Source organism: Pan paniscus, chromosome 12, assembly GCF_029289425.2.
Source record: "Pan paniscus chromosome 12, NHGRI_mPanPan1-v2.0_pri, whole genome shotgun sequence".
Taxonomy (NCBI): domain Eukaryota; kingdom Metazoa; phylum Chordata; class Mammalia; order Primates; family Hominidae; genus Pan; species Pan paniscus.
Window position 1 is genome coordinate 59,881,641 of NC_073261.2, and position 12,847 is coordinate 59,894,487.

The following is a 12,847-nucleotide window of genomic DNA, read 5'->3' on the forward strand; positions in this document are numbered from 1 at the left end:
AAAAAAAAAAAAAATCTTCAAGGAGCTAAATTCTGTGTTAGAAGGTTTAGTTAGGATCTGCATGAGGAAAGATTCTTCACCCCCCAAAGCACTATCACAGACATTGTTGGTAACAGACATGGGTAGAGAATTACATATTTCTGTAAGGAAGGAGGAGCAGTTAAATAATGTTTAAAATCTGAAATTCCAAAAACGCAAAAATTATCAAGATTGTTGCAAAATATCAACAGCTGTAGCTTTCTTTACCTTTTTTATGGGCAGATATCTGCAGAAAAAGATTCCAGATAGGGAAGGACCATCCTTGACCCTTAGTTACTAATAACCATCAGATTGCATTATGAAGTTTTATGCCAAGCCCTCTGGCTTATATTTTTATTTTTTAAAAATACTAATTAGCTAGCTTGTGGAATGAGATTATAATTATATCTTTGAACTCCCACAACGCGATTTGATTTGCTGTGTGTTTGAGAGGCAGCGTGGTGGAAAGCAGATGGAAATTCAAGTCAGGAGATCCTGGTTCAAGCTCAGCCAGTTCCTCGCTTTTGATCTTGAGAAAAATCATTAACTTCTCTAAACTTCATTTTTGTCATGCTGCCCACCTTACAGGATTGTCTTATGCATCCAGTGTATAGGAAAATATTAAACAATAAAGCACTACATACGTACATATTACATTTTTATTTAGCATTACAATAAATTTTTTTCCTTCAGCTGTTGAAAGGATAGAATAATCCAATGTCAAAATAGCCAAGCAATTAATAGCTGAATTTTTAAAAACATAATAAAAGTCACATTATGCAGGCAGGAGAATATTTTATTTTATTTTTTCAACGAATTCATTTTGTGAAGTTCTTCCCCCTTGAAGTTGGGAAACTGGCTTTTCTTTTTTTTTTTTTGAGATGGAGTCTTTCTCTGTCACCCAGGCTGGAGTGCAGTAGCCCAATCTTGGCTCACTGCAAGCTCCACCTCCTGGGTTCAAGCCATTCTCCTGCCTCAGCCTCCTGAGTAGCTGGGACTATAGGTGCCCACCACCAAGCCCGGCTAATTTTTTTTTGTTTTATTTTTAGTAGAGACGGGGTTTCACTGGGTTAGCCAGGATGGTCTCGATCTCCTGACCTCAGGATCCGCCCGCCTCGGCCTCCCAAAGTGCTGGGATTACAGACATGAGCCACCGCGCCCGGCCAACTGGCTTTTCTTTAAATAATAGATAAGAATTTTTTCTAAACTTCTATAAACTGCAACAGAAATGACCTTGATCTTTCATAGGATGAGTGTTCATGTTGGAAAAAAAAACTATACCTGCTGGTCTCTGGACATCCCAAAAACTTCCCAGGATACCAAATTCTCAGGGTAATCTATGCCACGTGGCAAATGACAGCACTTGGGTACTGCAGGGATGCTAGCAACAAAGGTAATTGTGGAAACAGATAAAAACTGACCATAGATTATTAAGAAATGAAATGCAAAGACAACTACAAGGTTAAATTAATATATATCACCCCATTTTTTAAGAGATCATGCCAACAGGACATTCAAATTCAAGCAGTTACCAAGACCTATTTCAGAATATTTCTAAAAACATAAAACCAAGTCATTTCTGTCTCATTTAAATACCAACTAATTTAGGATGTTGGCCTTCATAACATCAAGTTATTTAAGGTCTACCTTTTCTTTAGATAGAGGAATACATTTCATCTTGGGACCCGTGCTCACTGGCCTATAATTTGCTGAGTGAAGGCGTTTTGCAATGGCAAGGAAAAACAAGGACTAAAAAGCCTTTAAAATGTTAGAAGGTTGCGTAGCATAACACTTTCAGCTACTGCTTACTCCTGGAGGCTCTCCACTGGCCCACCAAGAAAGAGATGCCTTATCTGAGTTCTTGAGCGCACTCTCTGGCTCTTGACACACTGAAGTGACTATCAAGTTCACAGAGGCTAGCCAAGTTGCCCACACTCCGGACTCTGCACAAGGAAGGGTGAGCAATACTGAAGTGAAAGTGCTCACACATCAGGAGCAATCATTTTGATGTGGATCTACACAATCCCTATCATTACCGCCTTGGAGCGTCAATCAAATATTTTTTTTGCTACCACATGGCTTTCAATCTATCAAAGGTAAGCTTGGGTCATGGCCCAGAGTGTTTTGTGAGCTGAGCAACAGACCATTGCAACGTGGTCTTGGTTGCAATGTGCAAGTACTCCACTACTTGGTTGCCCTCTGACATGGACCTACATCAGTACAAGAAGAAAAATTAGAACCTTGGACATGGCTACTTAGGGGATTAAAAGATGTAAAATGGATCAGTTTTCCCTACTAAAATTCATAGATGGCAGGGGTAGGGACATACATGAGCAGGTAGTTATACTCACACTTTAGCATGAGAGACAGATATGATGTGGATGTTACCAGTTAAGTCCTAGGATCCTAAATTCCATGACATGTAGATTTACTACTACTGGCAAAACCACCAACCAACGAAAACAAAACAATCCAAAACACTGGAATCTTTTATAAAATAAATCTATCTGATTTTCCTGTGGTCAAACCTTCATATTTTAAGACAAGGTATCTTCATTAGGAATCTTAAACATGAAGAAAGAAAGAACCAAACTAGCATAAAATTCCTAGGGGTTGGATTGAGTTCGTTAAAAAAATATACACACACTCACATGTATACTTGTGGTACTCCAATTTTAATCTGAAAGATAAATTGAGGTGCATGCTCAGTGACCAAGTTTGATATTTTATCTTTAAAAATATATCATCACTAATTAAAATAAAAAGAAGACATGATATTGATACACACTTTGAAGTACAAATGGCTGGCTGGTGTTCAGTTACGTGCATCAGTAACAACCTAACAAATTGTAAAAAGTCCATGGGCACTTTCGTTTTACACATAATCCTTTATTTAATCAGTCAAATTAAGAATATATCAGAAAACCAAACTATCGTGTATCTGTATCTTAACCTTGGGAAAAAAAGAAAATTTTTAGAATGATCTGACAAATTGCCAGCCAGACTCTACAAAAGTCTCTTATAGTGAAACAACCATTGGTGAAATGAATAAACCACTTATTTCACTGCACACAAAAATTGCACTCATACTCTGACAGTAACATAGAGTCTCAGACAGAGGTCGTGTGCTCAGAAGGGCTATATACCTGGATAAATAAGCAATTTTAAAGTTGGACTTTTGATTTTGCTTTCGATTGTTTTCCCCCATGCCTCCGCATCAACTGACTGTAATTACCCCAGGTCAGAGGTGCATAACTACAAGTGGGGAAGAAAGGCCCAGGCAAGGGGAAGGAGGTACAGAGAAGGCTGGGAGAAAGCTTTGCCAGGTCACTAATGGCCTCTGGGGCAACAATGTGGAGAACAGGCTGATGCTTCTCCTTTGATCTTCTAATTCACAATGATCATTAGTATTAACTCCGATTCTTCTGGGTGAAGAATTCCAGCTGTAGCCTTTTCAGTTTACCTGACCTAAGAAAATTCATCACCCATCCCATTAGGATTTCAATAACCAGCTAAGAAAAAGAAAAAGGCAGTTGCCCCAGAATCTGGAAACCACCCGCTTCATTATTAAAACAGAGTTTATATGATGTATATCACAGAAAAATTAGAGCATTCCAATATTTCCCTCAAGTAATTAAATAATCGACTCCATTTCCCTCCCCAGACTGATGATTCCCACTTGAGTGAAAAATAGTCAGGGTCCTTATCTAGTCAAACTTGAAATACGCTATCTACAAAGTAGCAGAGATCTTTTAAAACTCAGATAAAGGATTTTGTCATCCAAGCCTGGGTTAGTTTCAGCAAAGCCTAGCTTTGGTCAGAGGTGAAGGTGAATGGCAGTTACATGTAAGGGAAAAAGTAAAAACTATGAAAATATTCTTCTTATGTATGTAAAAGAGGTAATTTTTGATAGGGTACATGGATATCTGCAAGGAAAAAAAAATCTTCTCGCACCTTCATACTAGTTTTCAAGGCTCTTAATTTAATGATCTGTCTGCAGATAACACGTAGTGAAGAAGGAATCAAAGTTACCTGCTATCTCCACAAGCCACTTCCCTTGTCTCAGGCACATGACTATTAAGGTAGATTAGGACTAGTTTGAAGAAGAAACTGCCTTTCTCAAATACCCTGATGAACAGTTTGGGCAAGAATGTGAGAATATAGTTGTCCTTCCCCACCACCTTCTCAGGACTCCCCCTAGATCTTTCAGGATAGGTTGTTGAAGGATGCTGGCTGGTAAGGCTTAAAAGGAATATTCACTGTTCAAACTGGCAGAGTACAGAGGTGGGCAATAAAAAGAAATAGAAATGGGAGGAGAGGAGAAAATTTCATCTACTACCTGCCCATGTGCCTACCTGTAAGTCCTTCTATCTTTTCCTAACTTTGATCAACAGAATGGATTATCCAGATACCAATTAGATGTACTTTTTCATTGTAATAATTCATAATGTTTAGAGAATAATTCTTCCAAAATGGCAAGGAGAGATATGACACTAAGATGACTCCAACAGATCTTGTTACTAAAAACGAAACCAATGAAACAACATCTGTCTCTTCTAGAGCATTCAATTCCCAATTCAATTCCATTTACTCCGTCCTTAGAGTGGCGGACCCGCAGGGCACTTTTCATCTAATAGTGTTACTATGGAAACGCTATTCTCAACCTGGAAGATTCTACAACCTCTCGCATTGGCTTTATCCACAATGAGAGGGAAGTCTTATAAATCAGAAATCAAGACATAAATTTGGCCACACACACACACACACACAAATTTTCCAGGCTAGAAGTGCACACATACACAAAAAAGAAAGAAAGAAAGAAGAAAGAAAATGAAACAAAAACACTTGGCACATAAGTGTGTCTAACTTAGAAGCAAAGTTTGTCCCTATAGTAAGGCTTAACCAAATGGGATCCTCAGGATGGTGAATGGATGGGGAGTAGGAGAGAGTGTGAATGAAAATCAGTTCACCATCAGAATCACCATTCCGACTGGTCAATGCTGGATATTGACCCGTGAATGCTTGCTTCACCTGAATCTGTAGGTATGCTTTCTACCTCCCTCCCTTATCCCTAACTTTCAGTATTCCTGGAAGCACGGGAGCTCCATGCAGGAAAATATAGTCACTGCATATTTTAAATAAGAACCACATTAAGCGCTTTTCTATTTAGATTATACTTTAGACTGCAATATGATAGGATAGGAAAACAAAAAAGAAAAGAGACCCTTGATTTTTACCTTAAACGTGGCATGCATTCTTTTTCTTCATTTTCACTAAGCCTTTGGACACATATCTTTGTAATACTATGCAGCAAAAGAACTGATAACATGCAAAACACATCCAGCTTAAGCACTATGATGTCACAGGCTATGTTTACAGTTGGAATAATGCCTTCAAGAAGGAAAAAGAAACCTTGATATGACATATGCCCCTGAACTGATTGTGAATACACAGTGACTCATATGCAAATATTAAGCACGTTTTAATTGTTTGCAATAATTCATCTTCAGGCAAATGTAAGAATTCCTATTAATAAATGCCTTTATTTTCTTTCTAATTCTCTCTTATTATTTAAATCATGTCAGTCATTCCTTTCAATTTCAGGGAATAGTTTCTTTTAAGAGACCCTCTCTACTTATCGACTCTGGCAAATGCTCAACTAAGTCTAAGCTGGGAATTTACCTCACTGAAATTTCTTCTTACCCCATAATCACCAAAGTTTAAAACTCCCTTTTTCTTTTATTGTTTTCATTATATACAAGTATGTCCAGTTTAGCTTGCTAGAGACTGTGAGCCCAAGAATGAGGCTTTAGTTCTCTCTTTGGAGTAGTAAAATGTGCTACTGATTAAGTCTACCTGTGGATAACTACAGACTGCCACATTTTTCTTCTCATGTAGCTGGGGTACAAATTCAGAAAGTTGGTTTTTGTTTTGTTTTGGTTTTTAATTCAGGGCCTATTCTACTCTTCTAACACAGAAATGCTTTAAAGCCTTTTCAAGGGCAGATTTTTTCACTGAATAAACCCAATGAAAGGATTGATCCATTTATTTTAAAAAGAAATAGCAATTTGCTTTTAAAAGGTGTGAGAGGTTTTCAAATATGTCTTTTGACATTTAAAAAAAGACTAGTTTACAATTTACTAATAAATTGGTATTGCTATTGTTTTAATTAGCCAGAATTTCAATGGCTTTTTTACATCTAGCGAGAATTCAGAAAGGATTTCCTAGATAAGTTGAGTTAATCACATAGCAATGACGTGACCATTTAAAATTTGTACAGTCTTCCTAATGAATTGTGCATCCCTGAAGACCTCCCAGAACTTGAAATAAAGTCACTAAAGAATTAGTACTGAGATGTCAGTGGTTACTTACATTTAGACAAACAACAACAAAACTCTCTTTAGATTCTATAGGTTTTTAAAATAGAATTTATTAAAATTAGCTCCTTACTATAAATATTACCTAAGCAGTCCATGCATTCCTTCAAGAAGGATTACAAAACAAGGGTAACGGGTGTTCCTTATAGCTGGAGGTCTATTTGCTCTTGCAATTAGAGAAGTGGGAAGGAATCTTTTTCATTGGGGGAAGGAAAAGATGAAAAATTTAAACATATCTCTTAACTTTGCTCTTCAGATGATGTTATAAGAACAATTAGCTATCTACAGACCATTATCATTAATCAATATTTCTGTATGAGCAGATGGCATTGGAGTGGGTAATGGAGGTAGAAATATCCAATGGAAACCACAAGGTAACACCTATAAACATTCACAGAAAGCTGGGGAAACATGGATGAATGGGCTTCCCCTTCCAGGGCAGTGGCACAGGCCAGCAAAGACCTCAAAACTGAAGACTATTATTTAGGTCTCAAGAAATCAGGCAGTTCATGAATACTTTCTATTACAATTGCCCCAGTAACAAACACATAGTCCATATAAGCAATGCAATGCATGTAAAATCATGCGGGCTGTTAGAAAGTTTATTTGGGTTTTTTGTTTGTTTGTTTGTTTCAAGAAGATAATGTAGCTCTCTGCAAGGGTCTTCACAAGGGTACAACCTAGAAAAACAGGAAAACTAGTGGCTGCATAAAATAACTTGCTTCTCTCTCTCCTGATTCTGTCTGAACCAATATTTGATTATATTTTATTCAGGGGCACCTCAGCTTCAAGTAAAGCCAAAACTCCTTTGCAGATTGAGATGGGGGCTGAAGAAATCTATTCATTATTTCTGTTAGTCTATAGGAAATAGAAATTATTTGATTGTGACTTCAGGGCCAACCTGATTTTATCCACCACACCAACTCATTCCACACAGCAAGTTAGCTGGTTAGCTCTGGAGATAAAATATTAGCATCATTGCATCAGCATCATTGTACCACACCTTTGACCAATTGCCACTTCTTATCTAAATGTCATATCATTCGTTTTTCATGATATGCCCTCAAGACCTGAGTCCTCTTTCCCCCAGTTCATTAGTGATTGATAATCCTCAGTGGGGAATTTGCAGGAGTCAGATATTGAAATAGCTACACACATGCAACAGGTGTCAGATAAGTAGTGGTGCCTGAATCAGATTCTAGGTAAACCTAATATGATGTTAAAATCAAAACAGCTCAAATAATCTAAATCTCCAACTAATTTCCAGCATAGCCAAGCCCTGAAGTTTACTCAAAAACTGTAGTGTAGTCTAGATACCGTTTGGAATTATTATGGGAAGAAGAGAAGGGAGGAAACTTTTTTTTTTTTTTAGCTATTCCTGCTGCTCTCAGCTTTTGTCTTATTCACTGACGCTGGAAAATCTGGATTAATTTATACCCTTGAGTATTATTAGAGGCACAGCCTCTATCCAGAGGAGCAGAACTAACATGACCTTCAGACATCCCCTGAGTTTGTATCTCTGTACCCGTAAAACTCACTGAGGAACATGGCTTTGAAAGTGGGCCCAGGTATGAAGGTAAACAGGCTCTGCAAGTGTTTATGACAATGCAAGATTAACTTTAATATTTAAGGAAAAATTGACTTTAGGAAAAGCAAGCTAAGACAAAAATAGTAACACAAAATATTTTCTCCTGATATTAAAAAACAACCCTCAAGAGTTTTTAACATTTATCCATCTATGTAACTTTGCTACAACCTGTCTAAATTCATCCTTTGTCTCTAATATTGAAATTCCCCTGGTCAACAACTTTGTTGATTTTTAAATATTATTTTATCCACAAATCTTCATTGTATCTTCTTCTTTAAATTGGTATGCACTTACAAAAATATCCACCAAAATATTATTCTTATAAATATTTTGAACATGAAATTCATTCAGAACAATAACCAAACAAAAGAAATCCCCCAGTGGCATAAAGCCCCAAATCTCCAGTTTCTCACATCTCCAGGAGAATGCCTGCAGTGAAAACAGCAATACTGGCACAGACAATATAAACTGTTACTCTGCTTGAAAAGTCACAAGGGACTACACAGGAAGAGCTGACTCTATATTGCTGTTTTCCTTTACAGTTCTAAATACAGGGACAACTTTCACTGTGGAGCTCTGACTTACATGAATGTTTTGTAATGGAAGCCAGTGCATTCAAACCACTTAAAAGCAAATTATGTGATCATCTTGCCATTGCAACATGATTTAAATTTTTGTGGACCATTTGTTGTAAAGATCCACTAAAGCATCAGAAGATATTAAGTCTCTCTCTAGGGTTTGTCTAACTTTCTTCTTAGTAGGAGATGGTTCTGAGCACTTAAGGGTCACACTTAGAAAAGCAACATCATTAAAACACATACTTAAAATCACAAGTGCACATGAACACCTAAATCTTTTAACTTATGAAAGTTAACAAAATCGCAATCGTGAATTTTAAATAAAATTTCTCATTTGGGGTATCTATCTAAGAAATAAGTGCTAATACTTTTGCAAAAACTGTGGGAACACAGTTATTTATTAAATATTTCAAGTCCAGAGGGATCACTTTTTTCTCATTTTTTTGTATAAAAACTGGTTCATTGTCCATATTTAGTTTACATATGTCATTTAGAATCCACTTACTGTTAGATGCTGGAACAGCCACGCCCTCATGATATTTGTGGCTACTTTGGGAAAGATGCCACGCTTTTTGTGACGCTTTTTGTCCTTATCAGGGTCATCATCGTCACCTGTGCTGGGGGAAGCTACACTGTTGTCCAAGCCATCACCTGCAAACATAGTGAATCAAATTTTGACTGATGCTACCTTGACATGCTTTATTCAAATAGAATGCCTTTGGATATAAACAAAACCAAAAGAGCAAATTTAAATGATTAATAGTTTCTTTGGTACTGTTTTTTTGTTGTGCTTTGTTTTCCAAGACAAAGAGAAAGAACAAGGCCTAGGCTCAAGAGCAGTCAGGTCTAAAGAACTTCTTCCAAAGAACATTGCCAAAAGTCAAAGGGAATGGAGGGAAATATCCAATCCCCTTGTGGCTTTGTTGCTATGGTAATTATTCCAATATGTATAGCTGAGACAGGTTAAGTGTAACTCCTACTGGGGAGTTAAACATGGTGGCAGTCATTAGCTGTGGCGCTATGGCTGCCTGGGCATTCAAATCCCACAGTCATTGACATTGACTTGTGAGAAGATTCATTTAAGATATCAACTATTTCCACAAGTGATCTATCTTAAGACTAGTTAAACTAGGATTGGGAAATGTAGGTAATCCATCATATAAGCAGTTTGACATAGGAATGCTTCAAATAAAATATAATTTTTCTTGTAATAGAGAGAAAGCATCAAGTTTAGTAAGGGAAAAACCCCTGACATAGTTTCTTAATTAAAAAACAATTACTGTGTAAATCAAATAAGGTAATGCTAAATTAACAGTAAATTAGAATTGTATTACACTAATAATTCAGGCAGTTTCTAAAATTCATGCTAGGTAAACCTAGCATTTTTCACACTGAAAAATCACCTGCTAACATATTCCTCTATATTGGATCCTATTTTTCTATTGATTTTTATTATAACATTTACACTCTTTATTCTAGAAAATATTTTGGCTCTGTGACATAATGAAATTTAAAAAGTTAGTATTTCTTTTTTAAAATGCCATGTTTAATAAGAAAAAATAAAAATTTAACCCATATAACTGTTCAAAATAAGTTACAAGGTACAAATGGAAAGTAGGTATTTTTTGCCTTGGCATCAAAGTCAAAAAGGAAAACAACAAAGGACAAGACCCATTACACTAAAAAGTAGCTTAGCTCGGTCAACCGTTCTCTTAGAAACCGACAGGTTGATCTGGGCCCAAACGGAAGAGCTATAGCAGCCAGGCTTAGAAATGAGGTAAAAAAAAAAATATACCCAAGAGCACATTCACTGGGTTAAATAAGCCATTGGAGAGCCAACTACACGACCCAAAGAACCTGAAACTTTGGTAAGACAAGTTTCCTGCACATAGCCTCAGGTTCATTTCCATGGCTTCATGAATTTCTGTATTTCTCATTTCTGTTATTAGGTCCTACATAAAAAAATAATTCTCTAGTTCAATTTCAGTTATTTCTGTCTAATCTATAGTAGGTATGTTGCAACTAATCAACTGTTTTTAACAGCTCCCTCAGCAGACCCATCTCTCTCCTGTGAAAAAAAGAAAAGAAAAGCATCCCTCGATTTTTTTTTCAATTGCCTTAACTTGTACTGAGATGAAGTTTAGAAAGTTTGTTGGGTGAGGAACAAACTAATTCCAACATTTCTACTATTATTACAGAATATGCTATAAATGCAAAACTTTTGCAAAACTTTTCTGATTCTAAACTTTTATTCATTAAAAATCTGTAATTTTATTATATTTAAAATCTATCTGTTTCGTTAAAAGTTTAACAGAAATATATCTTGTGTTCACTTGGAAAAGATCATGAAAACCCACCACTCCAAAGCCATTGTTGTATCAGTGAAGAAAATGCTATGTTCTCTGACTGGGCCAAGGTCATGTACCCTGGCATGGAACTACTGGGGTCTGTGCTGTGCCAGACCCCTACATCTGTAAATCAGCACTCCTTCCACCCAACCAAACTCTTTATTTGCATAACCAAGTATTTTATGAGAAGTCCCCTCGGATTTGCCTAATAAATTCTTTGAAAGTCCAGTATTTAAACAGCCATTTTATTCAGAGAAGCAATTTACCATATAAAATAACAATTCATTAAAGAAACATGAGAAAAGAAAACAACTCAACAGCATTTAAATTTTCAATGGGCTAATCCACTTTCAATATGCAAAAGGTAACCAAGGAAAAGACACATACGACCTGATCATTGATTAAAAATGAAAAGCTTATAACCTTACAATACTGTTTTCACCACCTCCCCATGATTATTTTCCACCTTTTAAAAAAATAGCCTTTTTATCCACCTCAAACCCCTTCAGATTAATTTAGCAAGCAATGCATAGTGCCTGCCTAGAAGAGAATTCATTGATAATTTATGGAAATATCTACTATAATCCAGCAGAGATGACTTTTTTCCAGCTTTGTGCATCAATAGATAATCAAGGCCTTAAAGCAACCTTAGCTTCCCATTACCTCAGGCAAAAGAATTCCTGAAAGCGTGCCTTGAGGGCACCTGAATTATATACTCCATTAGGAGAGGAAGGCTTTCTGCATTCCATGTGTAACACTCACCAGAACCTTTCCTGTTTATTTCTGCTGTATGAAAGCAGAAGCATTAGGAACAGAATTTTTTAAGTGAAGACTTATGTAGATACAATGGAGAAACCTTTCAAGCAGGAGCCAGATCACCCCCTTCAGTCCCTGGCAGTGACCTCTCCTGAATAAAAGGTTTCTATTACATCATTAGCTCAAGCCAAAAACAGCCTTGGCTTAATGCACAGTTTGTTCTTCCTACTGTTTTTAGGCAAATACAGCTACTTTACTCCCATCTGGGAGGGAAATTACACTGCTGGGTTGTAATCTAAGACAAGATTTTCATTGGAAGCAAATGCTTTCAATCCAGTGTAAATACTGGTGCATGTTCAGAAAAGCCTAAAACAATAAACCCTGCTCCTTTCCGACACAAGTTAGGGAAATGGAGAAGATGGGGAAGGAGAAGAGCATAATAAAACAGACTATTCTAAAAGCAAACACTTTCATAGATTTTAATAAATTGTTTAACCTCTTCCACTTTCTAAAATTGAAAATTGATCTGGAAATGTCTCAACCTCAGAGGAAAGTCTAAATGGTCAATTGTACCTTTAGCATTTCCATTCACTCCGCAATTTGATATAGTCACCTCAATGTGGTCTCTCGAGAATTTCTTTCCTTTTTTATTTTTGAGATCACTAAACAAACTTGGAGAACCGCCGGCCGACCACACGGCAGCAGGCAGCAGCTCTGAACCACATTTGTAAAATGTCAGCAGTGACTTCATTCCTGGAGCTGACTTCTCCTGCCGCCAAATGAAGGCAAACTGAAAAGGTGGAAATAATCATAAAAATGATGCTAGTCCATAAACAAGCTTACAGCCTCATTAGGATAGCAGTAGGCTCCAGTGGGTGATTTATGCTCGTTTTGCTGATGCTATGAGGAAATGCCATAGGGCGACTTTAGCCAACCGCTAATGGTTTCTGACAGCTTCTTAGCAACTAGTGCAAGCAACGTTGTGGCGTTTGCTAGTGACAGAAACTGAAAATGTCATATTATCTGCCCATGTGTCATGAAGTCCGTGTGGCAATTAACTAGCAGGCCAGTGACTGAGGGGCCAGAGGCTCCTGAAAATGGCCTTTGGCTATGCAGAGGCAGCCGCCGGGGCTGCGCACACACAGGCCGCACATATGCAACATTCTAATGCAGAAATCCTCT

The 12,847-nt window shown here is 37.1% G+C and overlaps 1 protein-coding gene across 7 annotated transcripts in view; it reads right to left on the reverse strand.

The window, feature by feature from the left end:
- Window positions 1-12,847, reverse strand: part of MEIS1 (Meis homeobox 1) — a 138,367-nt gene that overhangs the window by 51,301 nt on the left and 74,219 nt on the right. For all 7 annotated transcript variants that reach the window (XM_055107893.2, XM_063594906.1, XM_063594907.1 and 4 more), the window contains one exon: window positions 9,067-9,212. In XM_055107893.2, coding sequence (XP_054963868.1) covers window positions 9,067-9,212 — 146 coding nt within the window. The remainder of the gene's footprint in view (window positions 1-9,066; window positions 9,213-12,847) is intronic.